Below are 26,859 nucleotides of genomic sequence, written 5' to 3'. Positions count from 1 at the left end.
CCAAATAAATTGCCCATCTAAGTGGTACCCATCTATCTACTTGCGGTCTCCCGCCTTCAAACTGCTGGGTCGGCAGGAGCTGGAGCCTGTGACAGAAGCTCACTGCATCCCGCAGCAGCAACCGGATCTTGAAACACAGGAAAAGTCTTTCTTTGCAATTATATTGCACCAATATATACAAAGAGGCCGTTGCAAATATCAACAGGGAAACAACAAACCCAGGAAGGATCCTTGAGATAAACTATAAGATAAGAGGTATGATAGAATAATGTACAACTATTCTTAAAAAGGATCAATTAGTTTGTTTTACTAATTTGCTATCATTTCTAATTATTATTCTTTAATTATTACATTTCCCAAGAAGAAGAAAACATATATGTCATGTAAATGCACAATGGGAGTAAGGCTTTATGTCAGGTGCAAGCATAATGGGAAATTAGTATTTGTGCCATCCAATTAATAGTCCATTTTGAAGCATCCCATCAGGCAAGGGGACATTGGTCCATCCCTAAAGAGCTAGAATGGTAGCTTTTCTTTTGATCCTTGAGAACAAAGAATCCACAATTTAAATTATTCATTTCATATATACAATCATTATTTGCATTTGTTTCATCTGAATCCTTTTTTTTAAAGCTTTCTAAAAAAAAAAAGTTGCTGGCAATGCCAACTAAAGTTATAAATGACTGCACACATATCTTGAATGGCAAAGTAAATTATTTTTAAAATGTTTAATAAGAACAGGGGGCACAACTCTAACCACGGTTATTTTCAAGTTTTGTTTTCCCCTTAAATCTAGAGGAAAAAACTGACCCACACATGTCCATATACTGATATGTTAACAGTTTGATTTTGAAGGGCTACATGCTTTTTTCCCCAGCAAAGTAAAACAATAGATTTGATCCATGATAGTACAGTATATACCATTGTTGAGCATATTAATTTTTGTGGGATTCACAAGATTGTGTCTAAGATTGGCCCCACATCTCTGTGTCTTCAGAATACCTTTAGACTTAGGGAAGTCATCAGCTGATGAGTTGATACATAGGTAGGTAGGTAGGTAGGTAGGTAGGTAGGTAGGTGGATAGATAGATAGATAGATAGATAGATAGATAGATAGATAGATAGATAGATAGATAGATAGATTAGAAAGAGAGACAAATGGGCAACAAATAGGTAGGTAGGTAGGTGGATGGATGGATGGATGGACTATAGGTATGTAGGTGGACAAACTAACAGATTAGAGATAAATAGATAGATAGATAGATAGATAGATAGATAGATAGATAGATAGATAGATGATTAACTTCCAGTTCTGCTATTTTGCTATTTTGCTCTGACACTATGGGGCAGAAAGTTTTCCTTATCTTCCCTTCTTCCTAAAGTGCAGTAGGGCTTTGCCATTCCTTCCCACGCAACCATCCCAATTTACAGAGACAGTGGGTTTTTTCAGCCTCCATGTGAAATGTCTCCCAGTTAAGACATTCAAAGGGAAGTACGCAGGTTGGTGCACTGATTTTTCATCTCCCACTTCGGCCAACTTGTGATTCTCTTGCTTCCTTATCTTCTCCAGTCCCAGAGAACACCAATAGAGAGACCTGTGCAGTGGTTCAAATTCTCTTCAGAAGTATGATCCTGATGGCAGGGTGGCCTGAGATAACTGCTGGTTACCTAAATGTGGGATACAGTGGCATAATGCCTTGCCTTGCCTCCCCTTGTCTAGAATAATTACAGCTATATCTTTAACTGAACTGGGTGTGGTGATTTCTGCCATCAGGTCTTCCTTAATAAATAATAGCTGTGGGTTTCCTTCTGGAGTGGAGAGGCATAGAGAGAACTGTTTGGGGTGGGTGGGTTAGCTGGTGGGTAGTGGCAGTTTGAAGCGTGTCTTCAGTCCCAGAGTTTTGTCAATGACTTCCACAGGCTGCAGACTATGCCACTGTGCCATAGGCCTGCGAGGATTAGCCAGCATATCTGACCAGTGGCGCAACTGGTTCCCTGTAGCTCGGCAGCTGAGAAACAGCTTTCCAATCTGGTCATCCTTGGTCACTTTGTCACGATCCCAGACTGAGATCACCAGGTCTACATTCTAAAATGAAAATTACAAAGCAGAAAGAGGAGAGGAGGAAAAGGAAGGGATCTCCTTACAAGGTGCTATTTGCATGGGGAGCATTTGAGAGAGTTCATGCCTTTTTACCATTACAGCTTTAGTCACTTTCTGTCCCTCTTTTGTATTCACATACATTATTATTTCTCAAATGTCAGCCCAAATCCTGCTTAAAAGAGCTGCATAATAAAGATTTATGGGTAAGGACTTTAAACATTCCATGGCAAAATGGAATGCAAAACACTTACAATGTTGCTGCAAGATGGCAAAAGAGCAGACTCCTCTAACCCAGGGGTGAAATGCTCCCGGTTCGGACCGGAATGCCCGATCCGGTAGCAATGACAGCAGGTGGTTCGGAGAACCGGTAGCAAAAATCCCTGCCTACTCCCCACGCCCAGCTGAGCTGCGCAATCATCAGAGGCTTTGTTTTTTTACTTTTAAAAGCATTTTTTCTTCCACCGAAAAAATGCTTTTAACAGTAAAAAAAAAAAAAAGCCTCTGATGATTGTGCGGCTCAGCTGAGATTGTCAGAGCCTTTTAAAAGCATTTTTTTACAACCTCTTCGGCCAAAGTGGTTGTAGAAAAAATGCTTTTAAAAGTTAAAAAAAAAAAGTTGGCCACGCCCACTCAGTCACATTACCCCCTCCCCCCAAGCCATGCCCACAGAACCAGTAGTAACAAATTTTACATTTCACCACTGGTTCACACGTATAATTTGGCCCATGTTACTGAACATTTCCCCTTTTAATTCAAAGGCATATTGTTCAAAACTAGTTAATGTAACTATTTTTAAAGTATATAGATCCATTCTGAAATATTTCTGAATTTAAGCTTTAAATTTTTATATAAAATCAATATATCGACATGCCCAGACCACAAAAACTACCAAGGAATACATCATCCAGCTCACAATCAATTTGTAACACTTGGCAAATTTATGATAACAATGAACATTACTTCCCCCAAGCCACACCCACAGAACCAGTAGTAACAAATTTTACATTTCACCACTGCTCTAACCCTGTTTGACACCATTATGGTAGGCATTAAATATGGCCTTGATTTTTTTAAAAAAATTCTTAGTTATTATGCTTATTTAGTTTAGGCCCAGAAAAATAATAACTAGGAAATAAGTCACAATAAGAAGCAAAACAGACTTCAGTCCAAGTATTCCTCACTTAATAATCATAATTGGGATCAGGCTTTCCATTGCTAACTCATGTGGTCATTAAGAAAGATATCATATAACTGCAACTGAGATATGACCTCACTTCCATCATGGCTGCTAAGCAAAGCACCCATAATAGATGAGCGAGACATCACATGATCATGACTTGCAATTTTACTGCTGGCTCTCCATTGATGGAAGCCAGCTGTGAATCAGGCAAATGATGATCACATGACTGTGGGGAAACTGCAATGGTTATAAATGCAAGGACCATAAAGTTATAAAGTTACTTTTCCAGTACCATTGTAACTTTAAACAATTGTAAACAGGGCAGTCATTAAACAAGGATTATCTGTATAAGAAGATACATTTTTACAGCAGGCCTTAGTAAGATGAGCTCAAAACATCTGCAAAAGCAATGATGCTTCTAGAGCAGGAGCCCCCAAACTTTCGGACCTCAGGGACCACTAAATTCATAATTTTAAATACCATGGACCACTAATATGATCTGCCTAATGACCGGCTGGGTGGGCGTGGCTAGGTGGCTATGTGACTGGGTTGGCATGGCCAACTCGATGGCCAACTTCTGTCACTCACATCAAGGGGCACCTCACCAGCCTCTACTCACCCCTCCCCTGCCAGCCACTCTTCACCTCCCCGCCCAGGCTTCTTAGGGCCCCAACAGGAAGCAGTTGTTGAAGCTAAGCAGCCATCATGAGAAAGAGTTGGCAAAACAGCTGGCTCAGTTCAAATTGGATCTGACCAAGAAGGAGGCTCAGCAGAAGCACCTCACTGAGGACTATGAGCATAGGCTTTCCAAGCAGAGGGAAACCTGTGGGAGTGCAAGGCCAGGTACCGGCGCCTGGAGGCTCAGAGGGCTGAGATGGTCAGCCACTTCCAGGCCATGATGAAGGCCCTTTGGCTCTTCGCCACCAGCGGCGCTTCCCTCCAGCCTTTGCCCAAAGCCCTGCACCAGGAGACTAAAGCTGACCCCAAGTTGGAATTTCTGCCCCCCTCTGACCCACACAAGAAGACCCCAAAGGGGGAGATTCTCTGCAGCAATACAAATGTTCATTGCCCGTATCGGCCCAGGGGCCATAGTTTGAGGATCCCTGATTTTAGTGCAATATAAAAAAATGCAAATAATTTTTCTGCGGACCACCAAAATTCTCTCTCAGACCACTTGTGGTCCACGGACCACCAGTTGGTGACCGCTGTTCTAGAGATTATTTCGTTCTCCAGTAACCTGGTTCTGCTATGAAATGGCTTCTACTGGGCCTACCTGGATCAAGTTGAAAGGCACTTCAAAAACAAAAGCTTCATTGAAATAGGGGCTCAATGTGTTTTTCTTCACCGTTGTCTTCTTTTTCTTCCATTTCTTTTTGTTCAGAATAAGTTGCACTTTGACATATGGGTCTGGCGTGGAAAGTAAAGCAAAGAATAGTTGAGGCAATTTAATCTGAAAAGAATTTTTCCCAGACATTAAAGTGTTCCTCAACACCATATTGCAGCCTTTTAGATCTCCATGAAAAACTCCTAACTCAAATATTAGCTGCTTTATTATAAAGCTTGGTGGTTCTGCCAGCAGCCTTGTAGGTTGACTAGGTATTTGGCTTGGAGGAAAAAACAACAAAACAACTGATCTTCCTGTAAAGGTCACCATGAGACTGTAATGCTGTTGTGAGTTTTTGGGAGAAAAATGTAATTCATCCCCACCAGCTTTCACAACCAAAACAAATCATATTATTCAAATGTTATATGGTTCCCCTTTCTTAAACAAAAGTAACAATAGCAATAGCAGTTAGACTCAAATACTGCTTCACAGTGCTTTGTGGCCCTCTCTAGGCAGTTTACAGAGTCAGTATATTGCCCCCAACAATCATTTTACTGACCTCGGAAGAATGGAAGGCTGAGTCAACCTTGAATTGAATTGAACTGCTGACAGTTGGCAGATTTAGCCTGCAATACTGCATTCTAACCACTACATCACCATGGCTCTTACAAAAATAACAGTAATCTCCTTTGGTTCCGGTGTTCAGGAGGAATCCGTTAGCCCTTCTTTTCTAACGTAACAAATTTTATGAAAAGGCATCAGCTTTTCTAACCTGCAGCTCATTTCATCAAGTACGTAGATCCACTTATGCCTCTGATGAAATGAACTACAGCTCATAAAAGTTCTTATGTTTTAATTAAATGTGTTAGCCAGAAAATCAGATTCCTTCTGATTTTTGGTTACCCTAGACTAATACAGTTTTCCTAGCTCTCTTCTAAAGCACTGTGATAGCAACAACAGCAGCTATGACAAACTCACCCAGCTTTCATGATGCAAGAGAGGATTGTAGCTCTTACAACAGAGATCCATGCCATGTTGTATCTTCCCTGCTGCCAAGATCAGCAGTAATTCAAATCAAGAGAGCTAATATGGGCCTTCACATGTGTCAAATTGGCAGCCCGCTGGCCAGATGCGTCACACGCAGGCCATGCCCACCCCAGCTCCACCAATGGGAAAAATGTCACGAAACATCACATGATGGCAATGTGACACAGCAAGTTTCACACCCGTGCTTTAGACAAGAGATCAAAATAATAGGACTCTGGGATCCATTTCAGCAACATGCATTAACAGGCTCTAAATCAGCATGACGTTCCTCTGCTCTCCACAATGAGTCTTAGGAATCTGTCCTTCATACCTGATAATCCATCTGCATCCATAACCTTGAGCTTTTTGGCTTCCAAGATAACTACCGTTAATTTGCTGGTACTGGGGACATATCGCAGTGAGAAGCAGATTTCTCCAAGGTGCTCTTGCTGTGAGAAACAAAAAAAAAAAAAAAAAAAAGCACAGGAGAAGCCAGACTGATATACTGAGACAAGATAAAGGGATGAAGCCAATAGTCCTTCTAACATAGCGCTAAAATAGGAACACTCTGAGGAATACTTTGAAACAATTATTGTTGCTCCAGAAATCATTTTTCTAAGCCCAGAAAATAGGAGAACTATGCCATTGACACCACAGAGGTGAAAGTATTCTTAATATGCATCAACTTAATATGCACCAAACTATTTTCTGCTATAACAACCCTAATTCTTTTTTTTTTAAACCTAGGCAAATTCAACTTAAGCCAAGCGATGTATGATGGATGATGCCTATGATCCAGTCTTTAATAAATATGTTGACATTGTTTATTTGCATCCATGAGCCATTGGACACCTAGAACCAATGGCCAGAAATAGGAAGTGGAGTGTCTTCAACATGCTGCCCCGTGTGTCTCGCTCACGTATCTTGTTGATACTGAAACAAGTCTCTGTGCTTAAGAGACAAAAGGAATGTTCTCCTCCTCCTCCTCCTCTTGGGTTTCCCTCTCTGTAGCAGTAGTGGGTTTCAATTTAGTTTGCTACCAGTTCACTCGTGCAGCAGTGGTGGGGTTGCCCACGGTTCGGACCGGTTCGCAAGAACCGAGAGTAAACTGGCGCAAGGCTCCTCCCACTGACCCAGATGTCATCATAAGTGATCTGTGCATGCGCAGAAGAGCATGCGTGTGGCCACGATGCAAACCGGTAGTAAAGGTAAGTAGAACCCACCCCTGCTCTATAGGTAGAAAAGGTGAGGCTTTTCTGTAGTTCTTAACAAATCTAGGTTTCAGTAAAGGAGAATATTTGTAGCTCAGGGTTGAAAAGAGGGGTCCTTGGTGCTCTCTGAGCTTGCTTATTTTCTTGCAAATGTTTCATTACCCTAATTAGGTAACATCATCAGTTCAAAGAGCACCAAGGACCCCTCAAATCTAGGTTTTAAATCAAATGTAGTGAACGTCTGCTTGCATTCATCCTCTGCATCCACAACAATGATATTATTATTATTTTGTTTTGGCTAGGAGCAGTGTTTTAAATGGGATGTCCTTCTGCTTAAATCACTTATATTGTTTCAGTGCTCTGCTTAAGTTCATAGGCAAATCCTTTCAAGCAGCCTTCTCCTGATTTCAAATGTCGGCACAGGGTTCCACCTTAAAGTGGAGCAATAGTAGCAGGGAAGAGGAGGTTTAAGCCTATCCTTGAACCATTTCTCCCATTCACATCCCTCGGTCCCATCCTTGTATGGATGTTATTAGCATCACTGGCAACTGGCATTTTCCAAACTGGCAACTTTATAAAATGAGATGGGAAAGTAGTTTTATTTCCCTGGAACACCATACACACGGGAAAAGAGTGATCTGATCAAAAACCTCCAACATTACACTGTATTAATTGAAAACATTGCTCCTTGGAGGGGAACCTAGATATAATTTGAAAAATATTGTTTCTATTCCAATGGTCTGTCCAAATATCTGTTTAAAAAAAGGATTTCCCATTTTTTTTATCCTTCAAAGTGAACGTGTTAGGTTCACATACTGCACTGATCTAGGAGTTTGTTTTAATCATTAATTGTTGAATAAGACATAAAGGGCTGCTTTCTTATATGCTATTAAAGCATAAACCATATTGACCAAGTACAATGGCTATTTTTACACTGCATGAGAAATAATCAATGAAATTACATCATATAGCTTGATATATAAAACCATTATTATGAATCAGGGGCACGTTCCAAATCCTATTGCTACCAGTTTTCTCATGTGCGCACTGGTGCTTGCACACGTGGCACTTCTGCGCATGCACAGAAGTGTCCAGGCGGGTGGGCGGAGCCTCCTGCCACTGCCGCTACTGGTTCGCCCAATCCGGTGTGAATCAGTAGCAACCCACCACTGTTATGAATCCAATCAATTGCATGTCAATTCATTGAATAGGAATGTGTGTGTGTGTGTGTGTGTGTGTGTGTGTGTGTGTGTAGACACACACATAAACATACCCCATACAAAGTTCTCAATTTGTAATATCACAAGCTTCAACCATTCATCACCATGAGCAACTGCCTGTGTTGCACATCAATAAATTGCCCAGAGCATGGATAATAAAATCCATGCTCTGGGCAATTGATCCCAAAGTGAATATGGTTTTCTTAAACAAAACGTAACATTACTACTCAATGGCCTCAACACACAAACTTCATTAACCATTCATATTCAGCCTGAGATATTATCAGTTCCCTGGTAATATAATTGCTAATAGTGCCCTCTAGGGGATATTCCATCTCTACATCAGTAATAAAACTATTAGAATTGTCTCACAGATGTCAAGGTGCTATCAAGTTAGCATGCTCATAACCAAGCATACTTATTTTTATTTATTTATTTCTGAGATTTGTATCCTTCCATAATCCCACTGATGATCAACAATAGCAACCCAATTCTTTTAATGAGCTGAGGGAATGAAATGTGCTTCTTTCTATCTTGGAAAATTGATGTTCACCATCTTTTGATTAAAATGGATTTCAAGAGGAAGAAAAACAATCTGTCTCCAAAGATATAATAACATCTGCTATCAACATATCCTGAATTCAAATGAGATGTCTTCAAACAGCCTATGTTGATGATCAAGAGAGACCAAACTTGATTTGATATATACTACAATAGACAAAGAATCCATTATTTATTGAACCCTTTCTAAATGTTTTGTTTTCCACTAATTTGGATGTGACTGTTTATAATCCCTTATTATAAAGGGAGTGGACATTAATGTAGTTTGGGCCTCGTCTCCATGGTGTTGCCCTTATCTTCTCCCTCACTAATGGTGGAGATAGGCATCAGCTATCATTAATTACATTGGTATAATAGTAAAAATTTTCCCTTTAATCCAATAGCATTCAAGAACAGCTTTGATACATGTAAAATGTTTCATCTTGAAAGATAAATCAGGAAGCTAGAGGTACCTAGAAATGGTGCGCTTTGGGAGTGTTGGAAGCCTCAACATCTCATAATCATCTCTATGCTTATGAATGACCTCCACCTCAGTCATTTCTCCCTCAGCTTTTGTAAATGCCTTCTTTATTTCCTGACTTCCTTTTATATCAATTCAGGCTTTGAACAATGTAGAGGAAAAAGAGAACGCTATTTCACTGAGAAAAGAGTGGAGGTGTGAGTTTATGCTCATTTGCTATCTTTCCTGTATTGGTTGGTCTCAGGCCTTCTTCCTTCCAAAATCAAGTAGACAGTTTCAGTTCTCCCACCTTACAGAATCTAAACTTTCAAATCTCTCAAATCCTGAGTCTCTATATTACATTATTTAAATATAATAATAGGGTAACTTTAAGAGATTGCTTAAGACTCCTGCGAGTCCCTTGGACTGCAAGGCAATCAAATTGGTCAGTCCTAGAGGAGATCAACCCTGACTGCTCTTGAGAAGGCCAGATCCTGAAGATGAAACTCAAATACTTTGGCCACCTAATGAGAAGGAAGGACTCACTAGAGAAGAGCCTAATGCTGGGAAAGACTGAGGGCAAAAGAAGAACGGGATGACAGAGAATGAGGTGGCTGGATGGAGTCACTGAAGCAGTAGGCGTGAGCTTAAATGGACTCCAGAGGATGGTAGAGGTGAGGAAGGCCTGGAGGAACATTGTCCATGGGGTCACGATGGGTCGGACATGACTTCACAACTAACAACAAAATGAGATTGCTATCCAACCATTATCACAGGAGTCTATGGATATCTTGGAAGGTATCTTTGAAACTGCAAGACATATTGGAGATAAAATGTGAAAGTTGCAGTGGACAGCTTTTCTGTCCAATGGTATAACTATAAATGTTTTGTAGATTTGTTGAGCCATTATTGTCAGAGGTCTATAATGAATTACTTAAATCCAGTAAATTGTCTTTGTCTTTTTATGTCTTCTACACCACTAATTTTAAAAGCAGGTAAAGATTTTGAATTTTGTACAATTTATAAATTGATACGGTAGATGCAAGAATATTTATTGCTTTTTGTCTAGATGATTTCAGAGAATCTCACCATGAATAATTCATCCAACTTGGTCTGGATTTTTCAAAAACCAGACAGTATCAGATAATTTACACTCATGATATAGCTCAAGATAAATTGGATTCTGATGTATTAATGTTTTTGGATGTTGAAAAAGCTTTAGATATGAGTAAACTTGGTAGTTTACTCATATCTTGGTAGTACAGTGGTTTAAAGCACCCTGTTATTAACACAGCTGCCTGCAATTACTGCAGGTTCGAATCTTACCAGGCTCAAGGTTGACTCAGCCTTCCATCCTTTCTAAGGTAGGTTAAATGAGGACCCAGTTTGTGGGGGCAATAAGCTGACTTTGTATAAATATACAAAAGTATGAAGGCTATTGCTTAACGCATTGTAAGCCGCCCTGAGTCTCCGGAGAAGGGCGGCATATAAATCAATTTTTTTAAAAAAAATGTAATTTTTTTTAAGTGAGAGGTACTTGTGTGTGTAGGTATGGATTCCCAACTTCTTTTACTAAATAGATTGAAATTTATTATTCAAACTCATAGCAAGTGAAGTAACATTTTTAATTTTTAGACTAGTTGAGTTATCAGATGAGTTATAATATGGCAGCTGTCATGATGCCCAATTGCTCTATTGGTTTATGACCTAATTCTTGAGCCATTAACAATTATTCTCAGGCAATCTTATAATATTACTGGTATTACACTGGCATATGCCATGCTATTTAGATTCAGAATTTAATTATTTTACATATTGCTGATATTTGGACAATATTGTATAAATATTCTAACTTATTGCCTCACTTGATTAATGCTAAATATTCAAGTTATAAGATTAATTGGGACAATCTAATTTACTTTCTTTGGAATCTGATTTATAAACAGGTAAGTTGTTGGGCTTTATAATTTATACAGAATGTATTAAATATTTTGGTTTCTATAATTTTAAAAATCTCACAATATGTGGAAATTAGTATATTGAATATTAAAAGTAAGCTTCCGGTGGCCACTGGATGCATTTAAAATCCATTAAATTTAATGTTAGTAAAATGAATTACTACCTAATTGATGCATATTTTAAGATATGTACTGTTGTTAATTCCAAAAAGTTATTTTATTCAGATCAAAAGACTATTGAGGAAATTTATATGGGAAAATAAACTACCAGGAATTTTACTGGCTAAACTGAAATTATGTTTGATAAAGGAGTTTTAATTTACCAGAGTCTCAAAAATATCTCTAGACATTTATGTTATGATTTATATTTGAATATCAACTTTTATAAGTTTTATTGGAAAGTTGTTATGTATTTCTGTTAAGATCTTAGCAATGATCTGAATCAGCAACATATAGCAAAAACAGTCTTTCATTTCCTGGTTTACAAGCAAGTAGCTATATTTGGGGCCATCCACTAATCTCATGAATATTTATTTTATGGAAGAAGTCTACTGTAAACATAAGAGGTAAGACTTTCTATTGGAAAGTATAATAAGGCTCTGGAATAATTACTTTGAATTAATTTCTGTAATGATTATTTAAAGGAATGTCAACAACTTCAGATAGAATTTTCTTTCCCTAATACATGACTCTGGCAATATAAACCAATTTAAATGTTTTGATTGCTCAACATGAAACAAATATCTAAGCTACCCCAATAAGCGCCAAGATGCTATCATTATTTGATGGAGCCCATTCTGAAATCAAATCAATTTTGCACCTAAAGCAGAAATTTAAAAATATTTTTGAAGTTGAAATTAACTGACCTTATGATTTACGGAATGAACAATTGGCATAACCAATAATGGAACATCAGTAGATGCAAATCTTTTTTAAAAAATGTTTAAAATGTTGCTTTGGTCCTGAGATAATTCTGAATTCTTTGGACCCTTAAAGAATGTATCAGAAAGTATAGACTTAGTGTGTTAATGATGTAAAGGTACAATCATTATATGATTTGGTTGTATCTCTTTTTGTTCCTTTGTTGAATGATATTAGAACATGTCTTTGGTCTGCTGCACTATTATAATTTATCAATTAATTAGATTATTTCTTGGTTGCGTGTACTTTAGTTTTTAACATTTGTTTTATTCCTTCTTAATGTGTTTTTATTGCAAAGAAGATAAACATGAATAAGAAATACCAAGACGGGACCCCAAAAAGCAGACAAACTTTCTATTCTAGAGTCCCCCTAAATCCACCCTGAAGACTCCTGAATCATGTATTTTTCCCTGTAGCTGGTGACATACTGAAAATGAATAGCAGCAAAGTAGGAGCAGACAATTATTCATGTCTATATCAAAGGGCATGTTCAGAAATCAAAGCACCACCTTTTGTCAATGACTCAGAACAGAACACTTAGGTCCGGCCACAGGGGCAGCCAATTTTACGCCAGCATTGTTCTGAGCTGACTCATAGATGGGTGGGATAATCCTTTTATCCAGCAGTAAGAATGCTCTTTCATCACAGGTTAAAATTTAACTACATTTCTATGCCTAATCAAGATGGTTGAAGTATGAAAGGGAGCAGCAGCTGCTCAAGACATCAATGTGTGGTGTCCAAGGTGTCCACTCATTGCATTGCGGTGTGGTATGCCAGCTAGACAGCCGCGGATAGAAAGACATTATAGAGGGTGGTGAGCACAGCACAAAACATCATGGGCTGTCCCCTGATATCACTAGGCAACATCACTAGGGCTCGCTGCCTTAGGAGAGTGAGGAAAATCCTCAGGGACGACTCACACCCTGGTCAGCACTTCTTTATTCTCCTACCGTTGGGAAGGAGATATAGAAGTAAAGGCGGCAGCACAAATAGGCTGAAGAACAGTTTTTATCTGTCGGCTGCCAGGCTTCTGAATGGAAAATAACTTTACAACAACATAGTATGATTGACTTGTGGGGCTGGTGCGATGTGCAATAAATTCACATGGTGCAGTAGGAATGTATGTTTGTTAGTAGGATTCACTGAGTTAGGGATTTTTCTTTTCTTTAACTGTCTTTCACTGTAAGTTGTATTGGGTTAGGGGGGTGCACGAAGGGAGGCTCAGCCAATCTCATTGTACACATGTTGTACTCTGACATTAAACGTTTGGTTTAAATTGAATTGAATTGTGTGCTTGCAGATATTCTGGATCCATTGACTGATGGGTTTTCTTGATGCTCCATCCTACTCTTTATTTATTTATTTATTGGTTCAATTTATATGCCGCCCTTCTCCGGAGACTCAGGGCGGCTTACAATGCTTTTAAGCAATAGCCTTCATACTTTTGTGCATACCTGCTTAGTAGGGCTTTTTGGCCCCACCCCAAGCGGTATTCTTTTTTATACAAAGTCAGCTTATTGCCCCCACAATCCGGGTCCTCATTTTACCTACCTCGAAAGGATGGAAGGCTGAGTCAACCTTGAGCATGGTGAGATTTGAACTTGCAGTAATTGCAGGCAGCTGGTATTACTTAACAGTACTTTAGTCTGCTGCACCACCAAGGCTCTTCATTGCATTCAAATCCCTCATCCTTATTTCATTCTCTTACACTTTCCTGCAGAGTGTTTCAACTGCTAAAAGAAACTTGAGAGTCAGGCTGGGAGATTGAAAAAAACTTTCATTGACTGCTTCACTGAAAATGCTGCACGGGATGGCTTATTGATATGGATTTTAATAGAGGAAATGGACTTTCTTTGATTCAAGGCACTCCCGCCTTGCCACTGCGTACACATGCCAATTTCTCAGTCTGAAGGTGGTACAGAATAAGAACAGGGATTGCACTTGATCAGCCCACAAGCCAAGAAGCAATATTTTCTTCTCTGACCTTTCAGAACAAGGAGTAAAAAATCACGTCTTACTATATCCTGGAGAAACAAACTTGTCTTCACCCTCATTCCAAACAAAATAGAAATAAAATGAATTGCTTGTACACCCTCCTCTGTGTCTTACTTGAAGTTGCATACGGTATGTCAGTTAGACATATGGGAGGGGGACTTTACAGGGATGTGTGTGAAATGCTCCCTTATCGGCACTTGGTGCCGTGCGCATGTGCATGCACATGTGCGCTCCCTTTTTGGCACTCGGTGCCAAAAAGGTTCGCCATGACTGGCCTAGGAGATAGGAAACAGAATAAGGCAGAAGTTTTTGCAAACGGGAAAAGAGACTGTTTACTAATCCACAACATTTCTCATATATTAGAACCTGGCCTTATGGTTTCAGTTACCCTGTAGCTGATTTGGAAGAAATCAGCTCAGCTTCTGAACAAATTCTCCAAAGCACCTGAGAGTAAGACACGAAGCAATGGGTGGAAACTAATCAAGGAGAGAAGCAACCTAGAACTAAGGAGAAATTTCCTGACAGTTAGAACAATTAATCAGTGGAACAACTTGCCTCCAGAAGTTCTGAATGCTCCAACACTGGAAGTTTTTAAGAAGATATAGGATAACCATTTGTCTGAAGTGGTGTAGGGTTTCCTGCCTGGGCAGGGGTTGGATTAGAAGACCTCCAAGGCCCCTTCCAACTACCGGAATGTTATTCTGTTATACATGCAGCTCCATCACCCAGATCTATTGTATCCCTATCTGTCTAATCAAAAGATATTAGTCCAAGCTATACTATTAGAACTGATTCCTCAGCTTCATTCCTGAGACACAAAAAATACACATAGTTCTCACTTACTGACCTTGAATTGGGACTAGCAATTCTGTCGCTAAGCAATGCATGATATCATGTGACTGAGACTTGTGACTTCCTGCTGGCTTCCCCATAAATTTTGCTTCCCAGCTGTTAAGCTTGCAAGTGGCATTCATGTGACTGTGAAGCACCGAAGTGATGGTATTCATCCGGTTCTATCTGATTCGGGAGAACCAGTAGCGGCGGCTGCAGGAGGCCCCACCCACCCGCCCAGATAACATTCACGTCCTGCTTTTGATGCTCTGTGCATGCACAGAAGGTCCTGTGCATGCGTGTAGGCAGCACGTGCAAGCGAACCAAGCACACAAGCACTCACATTTGCGAGCCGTTAGTGAAGGTAAGTGAATACCACCCCTGGAGCAGGGGTGAAATGCTCCTGGCTCAGACCGGATCGCCCAATCCGGTAGCAATGGTGGCAGGTGGTTTGGAGAACCGGTAGCAAAAATCCTTGTGGCCCCACCACCACCATTATGCCCAGCTGAGCCGCAAGATCATCAGAGGCTTTTTTTTTTTACTTTTAAAATCATTTTTTCTACAACCTCTTCCGATGAAAAAATGCTTTTAAAAGTTTTTTTTTTAAAAAAAAAAGCCTCTGATGATCGTGCAGCTCAGCTGGGATCATCAGAGGCTTTTCAAAGCATTTTTTTCTGCAACCTCTTGGCCGAAGAGGTGGTAAAAAAAATGCTTTGAAAAGTCTCTGACGATCCCAGCTGATTTCCCTGATTGGCAGAGAGGCTTTTCAAAGCATTAGAAAAAATGCTTTGAAAAGTTTTTTTTTTTTTTTTAAGTTGGCCATACCCACCCAGTCACATCACACCACCACCACCAAGCCACGCCCACAGATACGGTAGTAACAAAATTACATTTCACCCCTGCCCTGGAGCACCGTAACTGTCATAAATATGTCCCAGTTGCAAAGTGCCCAGATTACAACTGTGCAAACACAGGGACATTGCAACAGCAGCAAGTTTGAAGACCAGTCAGTAGTCTATGACAGGTCCTCAATGCTATTTCAACGCTATCGCAATTTCAAATGGTTGATGATCAAGGCAGTCAGTAAGTTAGATACCTGTACGGTACACTTGCCAGTCACAGCAATTTTGTAATTGGTTTTATAATTGATCAAAAACAAGAAGTACATATTGCAAGCAGAACTTTACTTTGAAAAAAATGGCTTATGTCTCTCCTCTTAGTCTTTACTGCGTAAGTGGACTGATATTAAGTGATGAGTTGGCTTTGCTCCAATGGTACAAAATGGGTAAATTTCTTGCCATTACATTGTTTATGTAGCCCTGTTATTTATTTAGTTATTGGAATTATAGCCTACTTTATTACCAAAGATGAACATTTGGCAAATAATAAAAATAAAATCTAACATCGATGAATAAATTAATATTAGATATAGTTAACATAATTAAATAATAATTACTGACCATCCTAATGACATCAACTTACTCTAACCTCTTCTCTCTTTGAAGAATTTGATTACTTCAAAAAGCAGATTTTGAGTAAGAGTCTTTTGCAAAGAAAAGTGGTTGTTTGAACATGCATGGAATGTCTTACTACTAAGAACTAATTTTATCAGAATATTCCAAATTATTTTTAGGAATTTTAATAGTATTAAATCTACAGTATCTTCCTAATATGATGTCCTCCAGAAGTTGGAATGCAATTCCCATTAGCTTAATATAATAATAAGAATAGCAACTCTTTCTGGCTTAGCTCATAGAGCATAGCAATAGCAATAGCACTTAGATTTATATATCACTTCATAGTGCTTTACAGCCATCTCTAAGTGGTTTACAAAGTCAGCATATTGCCCCCAATAATCTGGTTTCCTCATTTTATCAACCTCAGAAGGATAGAAGGCTGAGTCAACCTTGAGCCAGTCAGGATCGAACTCCTGGCAATAAAATTCAGAGTTAGCCTGCAATACTGCATTCTAACCACAGCGCCACCATGGCTCCAAACCATAATGTGCAGTTTGTGAGCCATGTCTCAATCTAGAAAGTCATAAGTAGTTTAATAAACTATGATGAGCTGAAATGTGGACCTAGGCTATGCAGTTTCATATAAAAATTTCAGCATCCTGGTCGAGTTGTACACACTGATAACTTCCTAAGTGAACAGAAGGTGACACGACCTCAAAACTGTGCAAAATTAAACACAGCATCTTTTTATCAATTTCAACACAAGGTATCTATTGTGCAGTTCTCTAGAGCTTCAAAATATGAAAACAATGAATATAGTAGGTGCAAAGTTTGAACACTTTGTAATATCTTCTTTGACAGAAATAAGAGTTTCTAAATGTTTTGTATAGCAAAGTACAAGTGTTTCTATTTGTGATTTTTGGAAATGTTTTCTGTTTTTCCTTGTAGGAGTCTTGGTCTTGTTGCATTAATGGTGCTATATTATCTGTTGCTAAACTTTTCAGTAGGTGATTCACAGAGGGTATTCTTTTGCAAATCTGAGAACTTTTCAAGTAGTACCAGCAGATATTTTTCTTGGTTTTTCAGATCTAGTCTGGACTTCCACAGTTCCATGTAGCTTTCCTCTCACAATGTTTCTCACAGCTAAAATTGCTAGCATTCCCCTACTTTGTAAGACACAATTATCTCCATTTTTGAATACTCAGATAACTCTTTTAGAAGAGTCAAGGACCATTAAAATAAACAAATATCACAGCCTGAGAGATTTGAAGGTTCAGAATGTTTATATATCCAATGGAATTTTCTTCACCTCTGTAATTGTAGACTTAATGACTCAATCACCTTCAGGGGCCTTATTAACCACTGTACTGTAAAAACTATAGCATCAAATCAAATTAATTTCTGCACCTGCCAATAGTCACAATGTTCTTATTGTGAATCTATAATCAACTGTGCATAAAGTGTTAAGAATGCATTTAAATTTGTAGAAAGATGGTGCATTTAACATTATACTATGCAAGGGTTGTGATAGCATCTGCTCTTTTGGGGATTTATCAAAGTTTACAATCTGAACAGGGTGTTACAATATTTTGCACACCACAGGAACTAAACAGATCTATTATTGTAATGATTCCCTGCCTCTCTATCAAACAATGGTGCTCAAGGCAGCTAATAGTACACAGAATAAAATGGTTCACACGCTCACAAATTAGGGACAAAACAAACAACAAAGCCATTTTTCCCTGCCTGGGAAAAAAAACCCTTTTTATTGTTGTCTTTTACCAGCAGAATAACAAAGTAATTTAGTCTAATCTCTTTTCACAGGGATTGCCAAATCTGAAAACAAACACTGAGTAAATGATCCCGCTGCTAACTTTACCTTACAGGTAAGGAGGGGAGACAGCTAAACGTTGTGTACTCTATAGTTTCAGCAATCTCAGCCAGGTTGCCCAACAATGGAGCATTGCAGTTCAGCAACATCTGGGGGGGCCACAATCCCCTCAATTTCCACACATCCTATTATAGTGCCTCAAAAAAGATCTTTCCTTCCTTCCTTTGGCAACATATGCCCCACATGCAGAAGAATTTACAAAACCTTCAGCTTGGGAAACAACTCCTATATAATTAATATAATACAATTAAGTGATACAATCTGCATAATTAAGCTTGAAAGAACACTTTTGACTGGTCAAGAGAATCAGCACCAAGATCTAACTCTTCAGTTAAATAGAACCAGTCAGCGTTTTCCTTCTTTAGCTCCAGAGTTTCATAATGATGTCACGTGAACTTTTGTGAGATTTATTCCAGTCTCTGCATCAAAGCTGAGCAGGTATTTTGTGATTGGGATCAGAGTTATTTGGGGATTTTTATTTTCCAGCCTGGGGGTCCACAAGAGGTCTGGCACTGAGAGGTTGAGATGACTAATAAGGAAAGCATCTAAATTATTTGCATCAAAGCTGAGCAGGTATTTTGTGATTGGGGTCAGAGTTATTTGGGGATTTTTGTTTCAGCCTGGGGGTCCACAAGAGGTCTGGCACTGAGAGGTTGAGATGATTAATAAGGAAAGCATCTAAATTATTTGCTTCTTATTTTTCCTTTGAATATTTGAAATGAAATAATTATTCAGCTTATCACTCTCAGTTTACTGCTGTTGTATCTAAAGTGACAACCAATACTGCTGAAGGCAAACCATTTGTTTCCATGTTCATATGATACAACCTTGGAAAGCTTTAGACCAGTAGTGGGTTCCACTAACCTTCGCTACCGGTTCGGAATTGGGTGCGTGCGTGTGTGCGCACTTGCTTTGCTCGTGTGCAGTGCTTCTGCACATGCACAGAACCTTCTGTGCATGCACAGAGCGTCCGTAGTGACGTCCGGGTGGGTGAGCCTTCCACTGCCGTCACTATCAGCTCGCCCAAACAAGGGTGAACCAGTAGAAACCCACCACTGCTTTAGACCCATAAAAACAGTGGTGGGCTGCAACCGTTTTAACGTCTGGTTCTGTGAGCACACACCTAATCCAGGGTTCAAAATACAGCAATTTGAAGCTCAGCTGATTACCTTCTAAGGCAGCCCCGGTAAGTAGAACAGCAGAGGTGTGGAAATCAGCTGTGCTGTGCGAATCAGCTGAGCCAGAAAGAAGGAAATATATGACAGGATAGGGTGTGGATGGACAGGGCCAGCTGATTGTCAGAACTACTGGTCTGAACTGGCAGCAGCCCACCACTGCATAAAAATGGGGCTGGGAGTTGCTTCCCTTGTCCTGAATGAATAAGATGCCAGATCACCTAATTTAGACAAAATTGTCACCCTCACATCTGAGATACGTACCTCTATCTTGCCAGCTGGAGAGAGATCAAGCCATTGTTCCATTACATGCTGTAAGTCCACATCCACAAGAGGCAGGCTCACCTCACCAATTATGTCATGCTTGGAAAAGCGGTTGAAATCATACACTTGCATGACCAGTATAGCTTCAGTCAGCTCTGCTTGGGAGACCTAGAGAAGAGGAAAAAAGGGAATGGCAATTTCACTTCTACCAATGGATGAAATCTCATGTCCTTCTCAAATGATGAAGCAGTGAATCTGAGCGATACGGGACAATCATCCTGTAAAGTAAGAATGGAGTCAAAAAATTGTATCCATTTTGCTCAAGATTGATTCTCCAACATTGGTTCTCCAACAGGTTGGGACCTGTATGGATCTCAGGTGCAGGGGGGAGAGGAAATGGGGTTATCAAAATCAGGTGCCACAATAAAGAAGGTGTGATTTCAATGGAAGACAGGGTTTGTAAAGTCAACATCACAAATCATACTAAAGTCAATTAAGCTAACCAAGAATATGAAATAACAATGAAAAATTTGTTAATGAATATCTTTGCAAACTTATAAACTAAATTTTAACAATACCAAACTGAATTGAAACAGGTCAATGAACTTACAGAGGGCCTTGCATCCTACCTGAAAAATGAAGCTCTCGTTGAAAACAGGATTGAGTGTCTTACGATGAACCTTTGTTTCGTACTTCTTCCTTATGTCAGATGTCAGGAAAGCAATCACATAGGGATCAGAGGTACCCCCACTGTCCATGGCCTTTAGATCTGCTGCTTGCTTCACTCTAACCTTCAACTTAGAGAATCAATTCAAAAATATGAAAGTCTTGAAATGGACAATGTGTATTAAGTTTGCAAATCTGTAGACCTGGGCTAGAAATGGAGTAGGCAAGCAAACCAGAATAGAAAAGTAATGTTCTTAAAAGTTGTGACATTAGACTCTCTGGATGAAATCTGATTCTAGGAAACAGTTGGATTGTTCTGCTGTATTGGTCTCCCTACTGCACAACAACATCCTTTAATAAACTTCTAGATTCTGTCACTGGGTTTGAGAAACTTTAATTTGCCTAGATGGCTTTAAGTCATGGAATTGACTTTAGTCACTGAAGGTCCAAAACACACTTGGCTACATGTTAGATCTATTGTTTTGTCCCAGACAGTTGTGACAGGATCTTAGTACAAGACTTCACCATCAGTCCTTTGCCATGATCTGATCATTCTCTGATTGTTTGCTAGTGTTGCCCAAACGTCATAGGGAACAAAGTCCTATTGAGCAATCACAACCAATCAAAATACTGGACCCATATTGGTTTCAGTGAATGTTTCAACTTTCCCTTAAGTTCTGGTGGATAGTTCAACTGAGGCCTTAGTCACTGCCTCAAATTTGTTGGAGTAGTAATGAATAGGAAGAACCCAGAAGCTATGCAGGTTATCAGCATTTGCCAATAGGATGGTAGCTTTTCTAAAATTGGTCATCATTGGATGAAAGAATCAATGTAGAGTAAAGGAAAACATACAAGGGTGACACAGATGAAAACAAATACGTGAAATGCAGAAAGAAAAAGTATTGCTATTTAATATTGTTTTATAATAATAAAAAAGGAGTGCAAATTTGTCACCCTGGGATTTGTGAAATATACCTCCTGGCCACGGAAGTCATATTCTAGGGAATATTGCAGCCGTCCTCGTTTCTCATCTTCCAGTCCACATTCAATGTCTTCCAAATCAGGTTGGACCTACATCAAAATATTAACACCTTTCATTCAAACATTCAATGGAATTCATATAATAAATGGTCTATGAAGTATGACTTACTTTGGGTTGACCGTATATACTGTATGCCATCTTACATTCAGGAAGTCAGTGATCCCCCGCTCCCACTTCTATTTTTCCCTATAACAACAATCCTCTGGTGTTTATTGTATTACAGTATATTCAGTTCTTGGAGACACAAAACCAACTCAAAATCTATCAAATCTTATCAACAGCAATGAAAAAATTGTACTTTGAATACAGGTGGTCTTTGTTTAACAACAGTAATTGGGACTGAAATTTCCATCTCTAAGTGATGCAATTGTAAAGTGTGTTTGGTGATACCACTTAGGGACAGCAGTTCTGGCAATTCCTGGTTATTATTGTTAAGTGAATCCTCATGGATTGTGAGGACCTCATGTGTCCACAACTTCTGATTTTCGGCCAGTTCCCCATTGATTTTGCTTGTGGGAAGGCAGAAGAAGAGATTGCAAATTGTAATCACATGACTGTGGGACACTGTGTTGGCCAGAAATCTGGGCTGGTTGCTGAGTACCCAGTTTGCCCTCTGTGTCAGCCAGACCCTGAGGACCAGTCATAAGTACCCTCATTCAGTGCCATCACAAGTTTGAATGGTCACTGAACAAGTGGTCATTAACTGTGGATCACCTGTACTAAGAAATAAGTATTTGGAGCCAAGGAGTAAAAATCAGAGCTGTGTATGATTTCACAAGTGATCTATCAAAGATATTAATATACTCCAAAACTGAGCTTCTGTGTCATATCAACTGTTCCCAATCACTTAGCTACCAGGGACAGCTACACAGATTATCAAAAAGTCAAGATGGCATACAAGTGCACAATTGAAGCTCTGCCCCTTTCTTAACAAGTACCATAAGCTTGATTATGCATTCATGGCCACCAATTTGATTTTTTTCACTGCCTGGTTACCAGTTCTTGCTTAACCCCTACTGAGATCAGTTGAATAGTATCCATCTTGTTTTCCTATCCACTTTGCTGTGTATTTATATTTCAAGCCTAGAAACCATTTGTACTTCAAGACTAGAAGGAGTTTTGTAACTGAGAACTCATTGAAAGTTCTCCAGGGGTTATAGTCCTCTTGAAATTTGAACTTAAAAATCAAAATGCTATTCCATCCTAAAAGTCAAGGTTACCTACCAAGCTGGCTGTTGTGGAGGCACCATTAATGTTTGTTAAGTTGAGTTTCTCCTTCTTCTTGCGCTTCTTCTTGCAGCAGCAGCACTTGATGATACAGATAAGGAAAAGTAGCAGGACTAAGCCTGCTGCTACAGCAATTGCTATGAGAGCCCATCTGGGTACTGTTTCCGCAGCAGGAGACAAAAAAGAGGAAAGAAATCATGTAATGTAAATCAGGGAACTCTTTCTGGAAAGTTACAAAGATTTGGAGGCTCTAGTACAGCCATCCCCAACCCCTAGTCCATGGACCGGTACTGGTCCACAGCATGCCAGCAACCAATCTGTGCAAACAAGCAAAGCCCCATCCGTGGGATGAAGGCAGCATGCGAAGCCACACCTCCTCTGGTCCGCAGAAAACCCTTTCTCCATGGAGTTGGTCCCTGGTGTCCAAAAGGTTGGGGGACGCTGGTCTAGTATCACTTCCAAATGTAGGCAAATCATAATAATTATCTGCAAAATAGATGGGGCTGCTATGTCAAAGAATTAAGCATTTACAACAATTAATGCCTATCCTAGTATCCACCAAAGATTTATTGATTTGTTAAATTTATTTGGTGCCTATCTTGCCATGTAAGGCAGCTTACAATAATTAAAAAAAAAGAAAATGAAAGGAGTGTAAACAGAAGTAAGATAATAGAACAATAAAAGAAACAACGAAAAAGGAACACGAGAATACATCAATATGATAACCAAAAAGATGGATGGGTGGAGAACAGAGAGCAAAGGGGGGGGGGGCGTACAGTCTGCCATCAATCTAGCAGCCACCTCCAGTGTGGAACTCCCCCATTTGGTACCCAGGCCAACCTGCAGAGCCAGGTCTCTGGTCTTTTGTGGAAGGATAGGAGGGTGGGGGCAGATGTTAGTTTAGAGGGTAAGATGTTGCAAAGGTCAGACACTGAAGCAGAGACGGATCTTCTTCTGAATCTCAGTAACCAGAGTTCTTTGACTGATAGGATCTAAAGTAGGCACTCTCTGCTGGCACAAGAAGGACAGGCTTGTCCTAGCGAGATGAGGTGGTTCATCAGATAGCCTGGACCTATGACATTAAGAACTTTAAAGGTCATAACTAATACCTAGAACTGCATTCAGAAGCCGACCACATTAGACTACCATTTCCATTACCCTCAGCTAAGATGCCTATTGACTGACATCGTTCACCATGTCAGAATTAGAATCTAGCACATCTGGAAGGACATCAATAGTAGGAATTACCATAAATTATATTTTAATTTTTATAATCACTATGCCAAAAGGGTATAGTAAATTATTGAGTCAGTTCCTTTGTTTGTTTTTTAAAGAAGACTTTTGTTTATTCATCTAATGCCACCTTCCCAAAAGTTATATAATTTGTTCCTTCATCTTATCATGCCAAAGTCAATTAGCAAAAGATTAAAAAGGACATGCACAAACACATTTGTGATAATAGCTTATTGATGCATGACATCTATTTGATAGGAGTGACTTTTTTTCTTTCCCATAGTTTTCCAATTTCTCTGTAAGATGGCAGATCTTATTGTCATCCTCAATGAATGCCTGCATTTTAATACCTCTGAGGCATGAAAGCAAAAATGGGACAGAAAAGAATAAATGAGGAAGATTGCAGAAGCAAAGAACATACTGAAGTTAGGCTTGGACACCTTGAGTCATGATGAACACATACGACAGGGACTACACTAAATGCTCTTCTTTTCATACACATTAATAAAACATTTTTGTCCTTTAGAACCAAAAAAAGGAGGAGATAAATGTTTACTCTCACTCATTGTGTTAGAGAGAGAGAGAGAGAGAGAGAGAGAGTTTGGCAAGCTCTCCCAGCAATCCTATTGTTTTAGAATGGAGAGTTTGAGTTCAGTCCAGGAGTATTTTTAAAGACTCGTTTTATAATCTCAGCAAGGTTCCCAGGCATTATGTATGTATTGCCATGAGAATTAAACGGACAACTAATTTCTCTTGAATAAAAGAACAGAATAATGTTCTAGAATAAACAGCTATGTAGAATGTTAGGAACATACAAGGAAGACTCCTCTTCTGTTGCTAAAATGATCTGATGAAAGTGGGTTTACAAATAATGGGGTTTTTTTTAATGTCATTAATGAGTCTGCCTACTTTCATACATCAAATCAGGCTGTAGTTTCATTAACCATGGGTTGTGTTACATTGATGAACCACATCTGACACTTTACGTCTCATTCTATAATGGCTTAATGTAATGTAAAGCCATAGACAACCATTCATTAATTCATTCATACATTCATTTATGAACATTTATATGGTTGCCCAACTCACTCTTAGTGACTCCAGGCAGCTTACAAAGACAAAAAACCAATATTAAAAAAAAAACAATTAAAAAACAATAACCTCCCATGCCCCTGGCCACAGCCATCAGTCAATCCAATAAATCACTTGATGGCCTCCATCTCACACTGGGTTCCCCAGTCCCATTGGCAAAACCAGATCTTCAGGGCCATGTAAAAGAGTATCAGAATGGGCCAATTTATCTCCTCTTTTTCTTCTCTATACTAATCTCCAGGACTTATTATCAAATATAGAGCTGATGTAGGAGCAGTGGACTTTAAATAAAAGCTTTCAGGGGTTATTGGAGTTGTTTAGCAGTGTCTACATCACCAATTATGCTCTACTTTTATATTTGTAAAATCATCTTAAAATTCAAAATTGAGGGTGTTTTCTCTAATCTAAAAGAAGCTAGAAAGATCAACAGGTACAAGTGGCTGCAGACATCTCAGTTGCAAAGCATAAATTAATTGCTGTTTTAGAGGGGAATATTGGTTATTTTTTACCATTGTTTGTAATACCTAAACAAAGTTCTCACCTCCTTTTTTTTCCTATTCAGTTCTTGTCTCATTTTCATCCATTTTTCCATCCCTTCTTTCACATCTCACTACAGCTACATTTTCCCTATAAACTATCCTTCCCCATGTATCCCCTCTGTTTGTGGCTGCTTCTGCTGGGTAAAAAAAAAGGGGGGGAGGAATACAGGCATGTACTTGCATGTTTGAGCAGTTTGTATACATGAGAAAAATTGGTATGTCCAGATTTGGGAGGATGGATTAAATTTAGAAATGGAGTATGTGTATTTTAGGTAATTTTTATCAATTTGACAATGGGGCCTTATTTTTCTGGAAGGTGGTTTTTAATGAGGACACACACACATTCTGCAACCACTTATTGGCCAGGGTTCTTGTGGTAGGGAAATTTATAGGAGTAATTTCAAGTGTTGGTGATCGCTGTTAAATCAACAAGGTAAAGAAGCTAGGCAAATTCTACACACATACACACTGTTCCTTGGAAGTCTTACATTCATGGTCATCTTTTTTTTTAGTAAATGTATTTTTAGTAATGTATTTTTAGTAAATGTTTTTAGTAAATGTTTTTGGTATAGAGGTTAAGGCATCAGACTAGAAACTGGGAGACTGAATTCTCATCCTGCCTTGGGCATGAAGCCAGCTGAGCGACTTTGGACCAGACTCTCTCTCTCACACCTAGGAAGGACATAATGGTAAACCACTTCTGAAAAACTTTGTCAAGAAAACTGTAGGGACATGTCCAAGCAGTCTCCAAGAACCAGACATGATTGACTGAATGGATGAAAGAAAGAAAGAAAAAATAATAAGCCTCCAATCACTTGTTAAAAAGAAATCCAATTTAAGTATGAATTGGACCTTCTGGAACTTCTCAGCTGAGCTATACATAATAAGATCCTTGAATGAACTGTTCATTCCATCATGCCTTGAACTTACGAGACCGCCTTCTGCCACCAATAGCCTCCCACCGGCCAGTACGCTCGCACAGAGTGGGCCTCCTCAGGGTGCCGTCCGCCAGACAATGTCGGCTGGCGACCCCCAGGGGGAGAGCCTTCTCTGTGGCGGCGCCCACCCTCTGGAACAACCTTCCCCCAGAGTTACGTATAATAACAGACCTCCGGATTTTTCGTCGGGCCCTGAAAACCTATTTATTTCAACAAGCTGGGCTGGCCTGAGTTAAATTTTAAATTGATTTTAAATTGGGTTATCTTAATTTCGGCCAAAACATTTAATTATTTTAATATTGTTCTTAAATTTTGTATGCTTTGTTTTTATCTTGGCTGTGCACCGCCCTGAGTCCTATTTGGAGAAGGGCGGTATAGAAATTTAATAAATAATAATAATAATAATAATAATAATAATAATAATTGACTCACATGGAATTTTGTTGATAAGGCCTTCGATGAAGCTGGGTTGGGCAGTGGTTAGCACAGCACTTGTGGTGAGGTTACTGGAGCCTCTGGGAGCAACAACAGTGATGCCAGATGATGCTCTAGAAGCCATGGCCCAGGA

The 26,859-nt window shown here is 39.3% G+C and overlaps 1 protein-coding gene across 1 annotated transcript; it reads right to left on the bottom strand.

Moving 5' to 3' along the window:
• Positions 1–1,852: 1,852 nt before the first annotated feature.
• On the bottom strand, positions 1,853–26,859 carry SYT8 (synaptotagmin 8). Its single transcript, XM_070957408.1, has 8 exons — positions 26,724–26,859; positions 22,487–22,647; positions 21,196–21,291; positions 20,184–20,351; positions 19,555–19,722; positions 5,963–6,080; positions 4,555–4,688; positions 1,853–2,086 (listed from the first exon to the last, which is right to left on the bottom strand). The coding sequence occupies exons 1-8, from the start codon at positions 26,848–26,850 to the stop codon at positions 1,853–1,855; spliced, it is 1,206 nt and encodes a 401-aa protein (XP_070813509.1). The 5' UTR covers positions 26,851–26,859.

This window comes from Pituophis catenifer, unplaced genomic scaffold, assembly GCF_029215685.1.
Source record: "Pituophis catenifer annectens isolate HBS135680 unplaced genomic scaffold, rPitCat1.0.hap2 SCAF_1, whole genome shotgun sequence".
NCBI lineage: Eukaryota > Metazoa > Chordata > Lepidosauria > Squamata > Colubridae > Pituophis > Pituophis catenifer.
This window is presented reverse-complemented; position numbering and strand designations above follow the sequence as displayed.